Source organism: Dictyostelium discoideum (assembly GCF_000004695.1).
Source record: "Dictyostelium discoideum AX4 chromosome 6 chromosome, whole genome shotgun sequence".
In the NCBI taxonomy this organism is placed as follows: Eukaryota; Evosea; class Eumycetozoa; order Dictyosteliales; family Dictyosteliaceae; genus Dictyostelium; species Dictyostelium discoideum.
In genome coordinates, this window is record NC_007092.3 from 3,108,771 (window position 1) to 3,123,882 (window position 15,112).

A 15,112-nucleotide genomic window follows, 5' to 3' on the forward strand; every position below is an offset into this window, starting at 1 on the left:
CACCAGTTCAACAATCACAACAACAACAAAAAACCCAACCATCACCATCATCATCAAAAAAGAAAGAACACCACAAAGAGGTTATTTCACAAAATCCTGAAGAAAAGAAAAGAATTGGTGGTATACTTTCATTATTTTTGAAAAAACGTCCAAATAAAACTGATTTAGTCTCAAAAAATATTTTGGTTGATGATGGTACTACTGCTTCAACTTCATCTTCATCCTCATCTTCTTCTTCTTCAAGTAAATCAAGTAAATCAAAGTCGAAAAAGAAATAATTTTATATATATATACATTTTTTTTTAAAAAAATAAAAAAAAAAAAAAAAAATATAAAAGAACAGATAAATAAAAACAAATTTATTAAAAAGCTATATATATTTATTTATTTATATAAACAAAAAAAAAAACAAAATAAAATTAAAGAATTATCTTTTTTTTTTTTTTTTTTAATTATTTATTATTTATTTATTTAACTATTTTATTATTTTTTATTTTTTTTTTTTTAAAAAAATTAAAAATTTAAATTATTAATTTTTAATTGATTATTTAAATGATCTAATTGATTATTTGATTTAATGATTCCATTTTCACAATAATATTTAATTATATTTGTTTTGTTTTTATTAATTGCAGATGATATTAAATCATTTGTAATTTTGAATTGAAATGGATAAAATTTTAAAAAGAGATCACACATTAAAATATCACCTCTAATGAAAGATTCAGTAAAGAAATTTATAGATGATTTTGAAATCTCTTCAAATGATGGAACAAAGAAATTGTAATAATGGGTAAACAAGTATTTGACAGTTTCCAATTGAATAAGATCGAAATGAAAAGAATATTTCCCTTGAAAATGATAATAGTTTTGAAAGATTGCTTTGATTGCATCGACATTACCACTTGAAAAAATTAAATGAAACCAAGAGATAATCTCACCAACTGATAGAATATTATCTTTTTTAAATGTTGATTGAAATCTTTTGAGATTGAATTGTTTTAAAAGTAAATCACATCTAAATCCATTTGAAACCAAAGTTGTCCATAATTTCCATTCATTTCCAGTGTAATAATTATCTAAATAATATTGAATCTCTACATTGAATAGATGATTACAATTTAAATCTGAAACCAAATAAAATAAATCCTGAGACATTGACCAAACTGAACTCTTTCTATCAACACCAAAGGTGTCGTGAGTGCATTGTTTCATAAGTTCTAATAAGAGTGAATCAAAATTATCATCATCATCACCATCATCACTATTAAAAATAAAATCAAAAGTTAGCTTTCGATAATCTAAAATGATTCCAGATTTTAAATGGCCAGAGTTGTTTATATATCTACCAATCAAAACTTCACCATCGAATAATTGATTACTACCACGATCATAGTCATTTCTTTGGTCAGATTCTTCAAATTTTCTTTTTCTTGCAAAACCTTGGGTTTCTCTTTTCAATAAATATCTTATTAAAAATGGTGATTTAATTGCAAGATACCAAAATGTGTGACATAAACTATGATTGATTATAATGGCATGATCTGATAATAATTTACGAACATTTTGAATAATTTCTAATTTTATACCATCGATATTCAATAATAATTGATAAAGATTATTAACAGTGATTGAGGTTTGTTTATGATTATCAATATTAATTTCATTTATAAAATTTTGAATTAAATTTATAATTTCATTAATATCATATCTTGAAATTGATAATTCTAATAAAGAATCAAAATAATAATTTGGTACTATTTTACTCTTAATTTCATCTAATGATAATTTATGATTTTCTAAAATTTTTAAAATTAAATCTTTATAATCAATTTCTATAAATTTATTAATTTTATTGTTATTATTATTATTATTATCGTTATCATTATCACCACTAATATAATAATTAAAATTATTATTATTAATTTCATATCTTTTAAATTTAATATAATTTATTAAAATTTCTTTTGATTGATTTGATAAAGTTGATGATGAATTTGAATTTAGTATTAAATCTAGTAATATTATCAATGAGTTATTATTATTTTGAGTTCTAATTACAAATTCTAAGGTTGATTGATAAATTGGTATTGGATATGATAAATCATTTAGAAATATTTTAAACATTTCTTTTATGCCATTGTTTTTGAAATCTATTTGAGTGTTAATAGCAAATTTTGAAATTAAAAATAATAAAATATCATCTATGAAACCATTACATTGTACTTTTTTAATTTTAAATAATAAAATTATAACTTGCTTTTCAATGATTGATAATTCACCTGAATTCATTGATGTTTTTATTAGGTTGATTATAAATGTTTCTAAACTTTTTAAATTGATATCTATGTATTCATTAGCCATTAATTTACATTTTAATAAATAGAGTTGGTTCTTAATCATCCAATCCATTGATGTAATATCTTTAAATTTAATTATCTCCCTTGCTTTATAGTTTTTATAATTTGAAATCAATTCATTGTAAACAATTTTTACTTTTTCATATTTTATATTATTCATTATATATTTAAATAAAAATATATTATTAAAAACTTTCCAAAATAATTGTTCATTTTTTTCTATATTTTTATTATTATTATTCATTTATTTTGAATGGATGATCATTTAAAATTAAAAAAAAAAAAAAACTAAAAAATTCAATGAAAAAAAAAAAAAAAAAGTAAAAAAAAAAAAGTATAATAAATTAATATTAATTTTTTTAATTTAACCACATTTAAAACAAAAAAAGTAATAAACATTATTAATTGTTTAATAAAAAAAAATAATAATGATAAAAAAGTAATAAACATTATTAATTGTTTAATGAAAAAAAAAAAAAAAAAAAAAAAAAAAAATTAAAATAAATATATAAATTACACAATTGAATAAAATGTTAGAAAATAAAATATTTAATGAAATAGGTAAATTCAATATAAAAAAACAAAAATAAAATATTTTCTTATTTTTTAGTTTTATTTTTTATTTTTAATATTTCAAATAATTATACTTTGAATTTCATAATAGAAAATGAGTTTTTTTTTTTTTAATAGTTTTATAATTACCCATTTTATCTTTTTTTTAATATTTTGGGGTGGTATTTAAAAAAAAAATATTTAATAATTAAAAATTTTTAAATTTCTTTTATTTATTTAATCTTTTCTTAATTTGTGATAGTGAAGTCTTATTGACATTTTATAATGTGGAGGTATTAAAATTAAAATAACCAAAACAAAAATAATTACAAAAAAAACATAACCAATTACAATACCAGCTATTTGAGATTTTGATAAAGATGATGAAGATGATGATGTGCATATTGAATTATCAGAATTTGAAGAAGCTGGATTTGAATTTAATAATACAGAAAAGTCTGGATCAATTTCAATTTTTGATTTATATAAAGGTATTTGAATAGCGACAAATGATAATTTTTTACTTGAGGTTGTATTATTTAATTTTTCATTCTGATTGAAATCTGTTAAAACTTTATTACTAATTGTTTGTACTATTCCATTATCGATAATTGCTCTTTTTAAAAATCTCAAAAGAAAACAAAATTCACCAACTTGGAGTCCAAAATAATTAAAATTATCATTAAAACCAAATTGTTCACTTGAACAAATGTCATCAGTTTTTGAAGTTTCAATAAAACTTTTAAATATTAATTCAAATGTATTTAAAGAAGTTGAGAATGGATAATGACCAATTGTTTTTGTGTATTTTAAACATGATGGATTTATAGTAAAGTTTTCACCTGCAAATGTTATTTGAGTTTCTTTTTCAAACCATTCGGCTACTACTGTTATTGTTGATACTTGATTAGCACCTTTTTTAATTTTTGTATTATAAATTACATTGTACTTGAAATGGGTGTGGAGATCCAATCATTATCATTAAAATAATGAATATTTTCAATTGAATTATTGAAATTAATTTCACGTATTGCAACAATAGAAACCATTGTATAATTATCATTGCGTTTGAGCTATAAACTATACTATTTTCTACCTGTATATTATAATTATCAATTATTGAAACAGTTGATTGAGACCCAAAATGTTTACCTATTATTGTTATGAATGAAACTCCACTTGAAATTAGTGAGATGGTATCAATTGAATTTGATTTCTTTAATAGAGGTTCATTATTATTTAAGAATTACTTTCACCACTACTGTATGAGTTTGATATTAAATTTTCAATATATGGTAAAGTAATAGTTTGATTGGTTGAAATATAACTTTTGAAACAGCTATATCCAAATCATAAGCTGAATAACCATTGAAATTGAATGAAGTATCGACAATTCCAAAAACTGATACTATAAAACCTTTACTTGAACTGAATCCATATGGAATAGAACAGAGTGCTTCATATTGTGCAAAAATGGTTAAATTCGTAGATGGGCCAAATCCCTTTCCTTTTAATTCAGTATTACATTCAATATTTGTTTTTTTTGATCTTAAAAAAAAAAAAATATAAAAATAGATAATTTATCTTATTTTTTTTATTTTTTTTTATTTTTTTTTTTTTATTTATTTATTTTTTTAATTTTTTCAACTAACTCTTTTTTTCATAATTTTGAATTAAGGTAAGAATACAATGAAGATACTGAAGAATATAAACACTTGAAATATATTTATGTTTATTACTTTTTAATTTTTAACAAAATGGATAATTTACAAAAAAAGTAATGGACATTGTTTAAAAAAAAAAAAAAAATTTTAATAATTTTAATTTCATTTATTTATTTAATGTTTTCTTAGTTTGTGATAGTAAAGTCTTATTGACATTTTAAAATGTGGGGGTAATAACGTTAAAATAAATAAAATTAAAATAATAAAGAAAACTACAGAACCAATTACAATACCAGCTATTATAGATTTTGATAAAGATGATGAAGATGATGTACATATTGAATTATCAGAATTTGAAGAAGCTGGATTTGAATTTAATAATACAGAAAAGTCTGGATCAATTTCAATTTTTGATTTATATAAAGGTATTTGAATAGCGACAAATGATAATTTCTTACTTGGGGCTGAACCACTTAATTTTTCATTCTGATTGAAATCCGTTAAGACTTTATTACTAATTGTACGTACTATTCCATTATCTATAATTGCCATTTTTGAATATTTTGAAAGTAAAGTAAATTCACCAACTTGAAGTTCTAAATAATTTGAATTATCATTTAAACCAAATTGTTCACTTGAACAAATATCATCAGTTTTAGAAGTACCAACCGAACTTTTAAATATTAATTCTAATGTATTTAAAGGCGTTGAGAATGGATAATGATCTATTGATATTGTATATTTTAAACTTGATGGATTTATAGTAAATTTTTCACCTGCAAATGTAATTTCAGTTTCTTTTTCAAACCATTCTGAAATCACTGTTATGGTTGATACTTGATTAGCACCTTTTTTAATTTTTGTATTATAAATTACATTTGTACTTGAAATGGTTGTAGAAATCCAATCATTTTCTTTAAAATAATGGGTATTTTCAATAGAATTATCAATATTAATTTCACGTATTGCAACAATAGAAACCATTGTATTTAATGAAATAGCACCATCAACAAGGAAAGTATTAATTGAATCAGGTGTTGTTGTACTCATTAAAGGTTGTGGAGTTTTAACAGTTTTTGATAAACAATCAAGTCCACTATAAGGTGAGATACAACGACATCCTACATTTTCAACACATACACCTCTATCTAATCCACCACAATTGTTTAAACATACTACATCATTTGGTGTTGAGGAAGAAGATGAATAATCTAATGGTGAAACTATAACTCCTATAGTATTCGATTCAACCTTATTAATTTCGTCTTTTACAGTAATATATAATCTTTCAGAATTAAATGGTATTACTTTAATAATTATCATTATGTTTGAGCTATAAACTATACTATTTTCTACCTGACTATTAAAGTTATCAATGATTGAAATAGTTGATTTAAATCCAAAATGTTTACCTATTATAGTTATGAATGAACCTTCACTAGAGATTGGTGAGATGCTATCAATTGAATTTGATTCCTTTAACATTAAAAGTTTATTAGTATTTAAAGAATAACTTTCACCACTACTGTCTGAAGTTGATATTAAATTTTCAATAGATGGTAAAGTAATAGTTTGATTGGTTGAAATATAACTTTTTACACCATTTTTATCCAAATCATAAGCTGAATAACCATTGAAATTGAATGAAGTATCAACAATTCCAAAAACTGATACTATAAAACCTTTACTTGAACTGAACCCATATGGAACAGAACAAAATGCTTCATAATGAGCTTTAATTGTTAAATTGGTAGATGGATCAATTACGTTTTCTTTTAATTCAGTATTACATTCAATATTTGTTAAAGATGATAATGTTATATCATTTATATAATATTCTAAAAATACAATTGGTTTATGAGTATCATATAATAATCCGATATTATCAGAAGTATTAAATATAAATGATATATTTCTATTATGTGTATTGATATCTAAATTTTCAACCGATGGTTTAAAATAGTCTAGTGATGGTGGAGTTATATCACTTTCGTCATTATTAGATATAACGGTAAAATTGAAATACTTCATAGTTGTACTATCCAAATTATAGATTGGTGATAATGGAGAATATCTAATTTCTATTATATTATCCTGATATTTATAATTATCGTCCATTATTTGAGATTTGTGACCCGAGTTATCAATTAAAATTATATTTTCAAATGTATAGGTTTGTCCAGCAGTTGTTGGTTTCACCTTAAATATAATATTATATTGGCCTGTAAATTTATCACCACTTATTAAACCATTTTCAGGTGTAAAATTAAGCTCTAATGGTTGAGGATCTTTATCACCAATAATTCTAAAATATGCAGATTTCAAACCATTAATTCTATCTTCAATTGTAACTGTCCAACCTAATTCTACATCTTGATCTTGACCTGAAATATTAAATATATTACCATTAATACCACTAACATCTATTATTGAATTGAAATAAGTTATATTTTTAATAATTGGTGGCATTTCATCACAATCTGTTGAAGTTACACTTAAATTTGCAGCATTACCAAATAATGAATAAAAATAATCCATTGTATAACTAACACTATCTACTTTAATAATATATGGTAAACTACCAGAACATTTACGAGGTGGAATTACAAATTGAATTTTAAAAACATTTTCATTTTTATCTTTTAAATATTGTCCAACATCAATATCCATTGGATTAATTAATGAATCTCCATAAATTGGATCTAATAAATAAAATGAGATTGGTATATCGTATGCTGAATCAATATAATCGAAATATAAAGTTTGTAAAAATCCATTATCTACATTTACATTTTGAGCTTCAAATTCAAATTTAGTAACTGATAAACTTTGACTTCCACCATTAATACTATTATTAAATGCATTTATATATGGTATTTCTTTCAAAATTAAAAATGAATCTTGATCTAAATAATTTTGATTAATTTCATTAAATAATCCTTCTGTACTCATAATTACAATTGGTGTTTTTTCAAAGGTAACATTTATTATCTTTTCATAATAACCATTATAAATTGTTCCATTGACTAAATCCAATTCAGTTATAATGTTACCACAATACTCCATCCATGCTAAACCAGCGCCATTCGAAAATAAACTAACTTTAAGAATTGCTCTTTTACCATCCCCACCCCTTGGGTAATAAATTTCAATATTATTTATTATTGGTATTATATTACTAGTATAGGTTGGTGTTGGAATTGCTTCATATGAATAATGTTCTAATTCTAGTGTACAATAGTAATAATACAATGAAGATACTGAAGGAATATAAATACTTGAAATATATTCAAAATCATCGATTCTTCCCTTTCCAACACCATATGGATATATAAAGTGTCTAAAGTTTTTATAACCTTTATATGTATTTATAGATCCAGTTCTAATTTCGAATAATGCTGATCTTGGATCTCTAATAATTGGAATAGAGGTTTTACCTAGTCCATTACTACTATTTGAAAATAAAGAATTTTTTACCATAATATCACCAACATCTATTAATTTTAAAAGTTATTATGAGATTAATAAATAAATAATAATAAAAATAAAAATAAAAATAATAATAATAACAATAATGATAATAAAAATTATAAAAATAAAGTTAACTTACTTTTATAATTTATATTAGTTAAAATCATATAATCATCAATATTAAAAATGTGAGAAGTTACATTATAATTTGTGAATGAAATTTCTAGTGGTAAAAAAGAAGATAATAACTGAGAATTTGTTTCATTTCCGCCTACCATTTTAAACCATTGTTTAGGACTGTCATAAATTTCCAAATGTTGGTATAAAAATAATTTCGATACTGATTTTCCAATTGTAAAACATGTTGTATATAAACCTGTATCCCAAATACCATTTGAAATTATACCACCACCTGCTCTTTTTGCATTAATATTATCACAAACACTACCATTGTTTTCTATTTTTTTTTTATTTTTTTTTTTAAAAAAAAGTTATTATTAATCCTTTTTTTTTTTTTTTTTTTTTTTTTTTTTTTTTTTTTTTTTTTTTTTTTTTTTTTTTTTTTTTTTTTTTTTTTTTTTTTTTTTTTTTTTTTTTTTTTTTAAAAAAAAAAAAAACATACCATTTATGGGAGATGATAAATTGAATACAATATTATTATTTGAAAATGAATTGTATGATATATTAACAAATAAAAATTCATTAAAAATATTTGATAGTGGATTGAGTCTTGTAAATGTTAATTTGAATTGTGCCAAATAAGTTTTACCGAATAAATGACCTTTTAAAAAATCTATTGAATAAGGATATGGATAATTTTCTGGTTTGAAATTTATTTTTTTCGTTACATTAAAAACTTTTAAAGTGAAATAAATATTTGGAGATGGTGGATTTGTAGTTATTAAATTTTTTTTAATTTCCCAATTTAATAGATTTGGTGCTTCTAAACAATCAAATATAATTTCTGGAATTGATTCATTAAAACTTGATGAAGAATATATATAAGAAATTGAATCAACCATAAATCTTCCAACAGAGCATGATGTGGAAATTTGATAATAATAAGAACTCCCATTAGTTTGTAAAAGTCTTAAATTACTAGTATATAAACTAGAAATTATAAAATCAATAGGTTTTATTCCAAATGATCCAATTAATGTAAAATTTTGGTAACATAAACCATCTTTTTTTTTTTTTCAAGGCAATAAAATTAGTTTAGTTTTATTTTTTTTTTCTGATTAAATTAATTTTATTATCTTTACCTTGAGCATAAAAATTGTTATTATTATTTTCCAATCTAAATAAAGACATTGTTCCTCCTAATGATTTAGGAATTAATATGAAAAAAAAAATTAAAAAAATATAATGTTTCATTGTCTTTTAAAAAAATTTCTTTTCTTTTCTTTAATTTTTTACTTTTTTTTTCTTTTTTTCTTTTTTTTTTTTTTTTTTTTTTCTTTTTTTTTTTTCTTTTTTTTTTTTTCTTTACTTTTATTTTCTTTTTTTTTTTCAATTTTATTTTCGTCTTTTTTTTTTTTTTTTCATAAAAAATATAAAAATTAAAAAAAATTAAAAATAGATATTTTCTCTTGATTTTTTTTAAAATCATCTCTCTCACAGCCCAAAAAATTAATTTCTTAAAAAATGAAAAAAAAAAGTTAAAAGTAATTTTGTGCTGGTTTTATTTTTTATTTTTTATGCGGTCATTTCTACCAGAAGCTCAAGATATTTTCATCCAGATAACCCATTTGTTTATGTTTTGATTGGTTCAAAAAATTATCAAGAAGCTAAAAATTTGTGTTTGGAAATATCAAAAAATAAAAAAAGTTAAATATCTTTGAAAAAAAAAAATAATAAAAGATTAAAAATTATTATTTATTTTTATAAAAAGAGGGAAAAGATATTATCTATTTTTTATTTATATTTTTATTTGTTTTTTTATTTTTTTATTTTTTTTATTTATTTATTTATTTGTTTGTTTATTTATTTATTTATTTATTTATTTATTTATTTATTTATTTATTTATTATAATAAATAAATTCTTTTTTTAATTTTTTCTGCTAACTCTTTTTTTCATTTTAAAAAGGAAAATTCTAAAAGATAATTTTGAATTTGAAGGTAATAAGATTAAAATAATTAAAATTAAAATTATAAAGAAAACTATAGAACCAATTACAATACCAGCTATTTGAGGTTTTGATAAAGATGATGAAGACGACGATGTGCATATAGAATTATCAGAATTTGAAGAAGCTGGATTTGAATTTAATAATACAGAAAAGTCTGGATCTAACTCTATATTAATATTATAGAAAGGTATTTGAATAGCGACAAACGATAATTTTTTACTTGAGGTTGTACTATTTAATTTTTCATTCTGATTGAAATCTGTTAAAACTTTATTACTAATTGTACGTACTACATTATCAATATTTGCTCTTTTTAAATATTTTGAAAGAAAACTAAATTCACCAACTTGAAGTTCTAAATAATTTGAATGATCATTTAAACCAAATTGTTCACTTGAACAAATGTCATCAGTTTTTGAAGTTTCAATAAAATTTTTAAATATTAATTCCAATGTATTTAAAGATGTTGAGAATGGATAATGATCAATTGATATTGAATATTTTAAACTTGATGGATTTATAGTAAATTTATCACCTGCAAACGTAATTTGAGTTTCTTTTTCAAACCATTCAGCTATCACTGTTATATTTGATACTTGATTAGCACCTTTTTTAATTTTAGAACTATATGAAAATTTTGTACTTGAAATATTTTTAAAATCCCAAATATCAAAATAATGAATATTTTCAATTGAATTATTAAAATTAATTTCACGTATTGCAACTATTGAAATTATAGTATTAAGTTTAATATCACCATTATTGCCAACAATTGGAATTTCATTTTTAATATCTGGTGATGTTAAATTTGTTATAGGTTGAGGTATTTTAACAATCTCTGATAAACAATCAAATCCACTATATGGTGAGATACATTGACATCCAATATTTTCAATACATTTACCTCTATTCAATCCACCACAACTATTTAAACATACTACTTTTGGTGTTGGTGTTATTAGTGTTGGTATTGATGGTGTTGAAGTAGGTGTTGTGGTTGAAGTTGGTGTTGAGGTTGGTGTTGAAGTTGGTGTTGAATCAGATGAAGAAGTTGAAGAATCAGGTAAAACAGTGATTTCAACAATATTGGATAGAGTTTGAGTAATTTCATCTTTTATATAAACATATAATTTTTCAGAATTAAATGATTCAACTTTATTTATTAAAATAACATTTGAACTGAAAATTAAATTATTTTGAACAAGAGAATTTGAACTATCATTAATAAAAATTTTAGGATCAGAACCAAAACTATTACCACTTATTGTTATTAAACCACCACTACTTGAGATTGATGTAAAACTTTCAATAAATGGTGTTTTGGTTTGTATAATTGGTGATATAATACTAGTGAAACCTAAATTTTCTAAATCAAATGATGAAAAACCACCAAGATTAAAAGAAGTATCAACAATTCCAAATACTGATGCCACAATCATATTACCATTACTATCACCACCACCAAATCCATATGGTACTAAACAAGTTGCTGTATAATTTGCTGAAAATATCAAAAGGGAAGTATCCCATTGGAAACCATTTAATTTAGTTTCACATTCTATACTTGTTAATTCTAAATCTAATAAATCATTTATGTAATATTCTAAAAATACAACTGGTTTATGAGTGTCATATAATAAACCAAAACTATCGGTAACTTGAAATTCAAACGATAAATCCCTATTATGTGAATATGAATCAATATTTAGAGTTGATGGTTTAAAAATTGAAAGAGTTGGTTGAGTTGCATCTGGTGTAAAATCTGGAGTATTAACTTTAAAAGTTAAAAAACTCATACTAGTTGAATCTATACTATATATTGGTGATAATAAATTTACACCTGATTCTTTATTAAAATTAAAATTATCTTCAATTATTTGAGATTTGTGACCTGAATTATCAATTAAAATTATATTTTCAAATGTAAAAGTTTGTCCTTGAATGGTTGGTTTCACAAGGAATTTAATATTATATTGACCTATAAATTTATCACCACTTATTAAATCAAGTTCAGGTGTAAAATAAAATTCTAAAGGAATTGGATCCTTATCACCAATAATTCTAAAATATGCAGATTTCAAACCATTAATTCTATCTTCAATTGTAACTGTCCAACCTACCATTAAATCTTTGGTTCCATTACATGTAAATTCATTACCATTGACAGGTTCAATCGATTGGAAATAAGATATATTTTTAATAATTGGTGGCATTTCATCACAATCTGTTGAGGTTACACTTAAATTTGCAGCATTACCAAATAATGAATAAAAGTAATCCATTGTATAACTAACGCTATCTACTTTAATAATATATGGCAAACTACCAGAACATTTACGAGGTGGAATTACAAATTGAATTTTAAAAACATTTTCATTTTTGTCTTTTAAATATTGACCGACTTCAAGATCCATTGGATTAATTAATGAATCTCCATAAATTGGATCTAATAAATAAAATGAGATTGGTATATCGTATGCTGAATCAATATAATCGAAATATAAAGTTTGTAAAAATCCATAATCAACATTTACATTTTGTGCTTCAAATTCAAATTTACTAACTGATAAAACTTGACTTCCACCATTAATACTATTATTAAAAGCATTTATATATGGGATTTCTTTTAAAGGATTTAATGAATAATATGTATCATATATTTTGAATTGACCACCTGTAGTCATAATTAAAATTGGTGTTTTTTCAAAAGTAACAATGATAACTTTTTCATAATAACCATCACCTATTGTTCCATTGACTAAATCCTTTTGAGTTATAATGTTACCACAATATTTCAACCATGATAAAACACCAGCACCTGCTTTTGAAATGATCCTAACTTGAAGAACTGCTCTTTTACCATCACCACCTCTTGGATAATAAATATTCATACTTTCAATAGATGGCAATTCATAAGTTTGTGGTGTGTCAAAAACTTCAAGAGATGTAACAACTTTATTTAAATTTGAACTAAAGCTATAATATAATGAACCAATCACTTGAGTCTTTAATACACTCATTTGGTATTGAAATATTTGCATTGTACCTGAAACAACACCATAAGGGTATTTAAATTGTCTTAGATTAATACCAACATTTTGTGTACTCTCAAAACCAGTTGAAAATAACATTGATCTTGATATATTACCGTTTATTTCCATATTTATAAAATTTGTACTTGTATTTGTTGTACCATCAATAAAAGAAAAAGGTATCGCTATTTTAAATAATTGTAAAATATAAATAATTGTTAATACTTTGATATTAAAAAAAAAAAAAAAAACAAAAAAAAAACTTACCATAGTAATCGATTGAAGCAGTTTCAAACGAAATATTATCATAAACTAAAGAATGTACTTGATAACTTAATTTTGGTCTAATAAAATCTGACGGTAAAGAAGATGATAATAAAAACTGAGCCCTTGTTTCATTCCCACCTACCATTTTAAACCATTGATTATTAAAATCTATAGGTTGATCAATCATTCCATATACAGCTTTTGAATATAAAAATAAATTCGATATTGATTTATCAATTGTATCACATGATGTAATTAAACTTGTATCCCAATATGTACTTGATATATAACTACCACCTGCTCTATAATTATTACTTTGAGAACATACATCATTATCATAATCTTTTTTTTTTTTTTTTTTTATTAGTTTTTTTTTTTTTTTTCATATAAATTTAAAAAATATATTTATTACCTACCTATTAAAGGATTAAATAAATTGAATTCAATATTACTTAAAGAACCATATGAAATATTAAATAATAAATATGTTGGACTTACTCGAGGTGAGTTTGAAGGATTGAAATCTAATGAAAATCTTGCTAAATAGGTTGTTGAACTATCAATTAAAAATCCGTCTAAAAACGAGTATGTATATGGAAAAGGTGAATTTGTTGGTTTTAAACTTAACTGTTTTGTAACATTATAAATTTTTAAATAAAAATAAATAGTTGATGATGGTGGAGTTGTTGTAATTAAATTTTCTAATACTTGAAAATTTAATGGTGATGTTGGTGGTTCTACACAATTATAGACGAATAAAGGAATTGCATAATTATTTGATCCATCATATATTGAGGAGAGGCTATATTGGCCGACTGTACAATTTGCATAAATTTCAAAACGACCAAATGTATCTATTGATTGTATGAGTTCTGTTTTAAAATAATCAGTTGATAAACCTGAAATTAAAACTGTTGAAATTTGACTACCAAATGATCCAATAAATGTAAATCTTGGGTAACAATAACCACCTTTTTTATTTTAGTTTTTTTTTTTTTTTTATTTTGGGAAATAATATTAGTAAAAGAAATATAAATAAACGTTGCTATGTTTAATTTTGACTTTTTCCCACATAAAAATTTTCAGATAAAAATCTGAATTTCGGCATCGTTTATTTTTTTTTTTTATTTTTAGTTTTCATACTTTCAGCATAAAAATCACTATTTTTTTTTAATTGAAAGAAATCAACAGAAGACAGTGTAATTACTAATTCTATAAATAATAAATTTAAAAAAATAAATAAAGTCAAAAATTTCATCTTTTGGTTTTTGATTGGACATAAAAAAAAAAAAAAAAAAAAAAGTAAAAAAAAAAAAAAAAGTAAATCAAAAAAAAAAAATTGTGCAAAAGATATTTTTATTTTTTTTTTTTTTTTTTCAAAGAATTAACAATTTTTTTAATGGATGTTTTTTTAATTTGTAATGATATAGATATTATCAATTGAAGAATTAACAATTTTTTCCTTAAGCCAATTTATGGCAAATATAAAATAGGAATGAATAAACTTTTTAAATTTAATAGGTCTTAAAAAAATAAAAAAAAATAAAAAAATAAAAAAAGTGAATAAAAAAAAAGTGGATTAAAATCATTTTAAAAAATTAAAAATAAAAATATTTAATTTAAAAATAATATATTT

General features: G+C 22.0%; 6 protein-coding genes across 6 annotated transcripts in view; 1 reads left to right on the forward strand and 5 right to left on the reverse strand.

Moving 5' to 3' along the window:
* DDB_G0293596 (hypothetical protein) overlaps positions 1-278 on the forward strand; it is a gene marked incomplete at both ends in the record, with an annotated part of 2,474 nt that extends 2,196 nt beyond the window's left edge. The window contains one exon of the mRNA XM_629033.1: positions 1-278. This exon is cut by the window's left edge and continues 1,606 nt beyond it. Within this exon, the coding sequence (XP_629035.1) occupies positions 1-278 (278 nt within the window).
* A 235-nt stretch (positions 279-513) lies between these two features.
* Positions 514-2,520, reverse strand: DDB_G0293598 (hypothetical protein; the record flags this gene model as incomplete). The annotated part of the gene is made up of 1 exon (XM_629034.1): positions 514-2,520. The coding sequence occupies one exon, from the start codon at positions 2,518-2,520 to the stop codon at positions 514-516; it is 2,007 nt and encodes a 668-aa protein (XP_629036.1).
* Positions 2,521-3,149: 629 nt separating this feature from the next.
* On the reverse strand, positions 3,150-3,961 carry DDB_G0293600 (hypothetical protein; the record flags this gene model as incomplete). Its single annotated transcript, XM_629035.1, has 2 exons — positions 3,150-3,826; positions 3,862-3,961. 2 exons carry the CDS (start codon positions 3,959-3,961, stop codon positions 3,150-3,152), a joined length of 777 nt encoding a protein of 258 aa, XP_629037.1.
* Positions 3,962-4,189: 228 nt separating this feature from the next.
* DDB_G0293602 (hypothetical protein) lies at positions 4,190-4,700 on the reverse strand (the record flags this gene model as incomplete). Its single annotated transcript, XM_629036.1, has 3 exons — positions 4,190-4,460; positions 4,601-4,626; positions 4,683-4,700. The coding sequence occupies 3 exons, from the start codon at positions 4,698-4,700 to the stop codon at positions 4,190-4,192; spliced, it is 315 nt and encodes a 104-aa protein (XP_629038.1).
* A 50-nt stretch (positions 4,701-4,750) lies between these two features.
* DDB_G0293720 (hypothetical protein) lies at positions 4,751-9,358 on the reverse strand (the record flags this gene model as incomplete). Its single annotated transcript, XM_629037.1, has 4 exons — positions 4,751-8,070; positions 8,187-8,504; positions 8,670-9,230; positions 9,310-9,358. The coding sequence occupies 4 exons, from the start codon at positions 9,356-9,358 to the stop codon at positions 4,751-4,753; spliced, it is 4,248 nt and encodes a 1,415-aa protein (XP_629039.1).
* A 737-nt stretch (positions 9,359-10,095) lies between these two features.
* DDB_G0293722 (hypothetical protein) lies at positions 10,096-14,734 on the reverse strand (the record flags this gene model as incomplete). Its single annotated transcript, XM_629038.1, has 4 exons — positions 10,096-13,394; positions 13,477-13,818; positions 13,893-14,447; positions 14,620-14,734. The coding sequence occupies 4 exons, from the start codon at positions 14,732-14,734 to the stop codon at positions 10,096-10,098; spliced, it is 4,311 nt and encodes a 1,436-aa protein (XP_629040.1).
* Between the last annotated feature and the right edge of the window lie 378 nt (positions 14,735-15,112).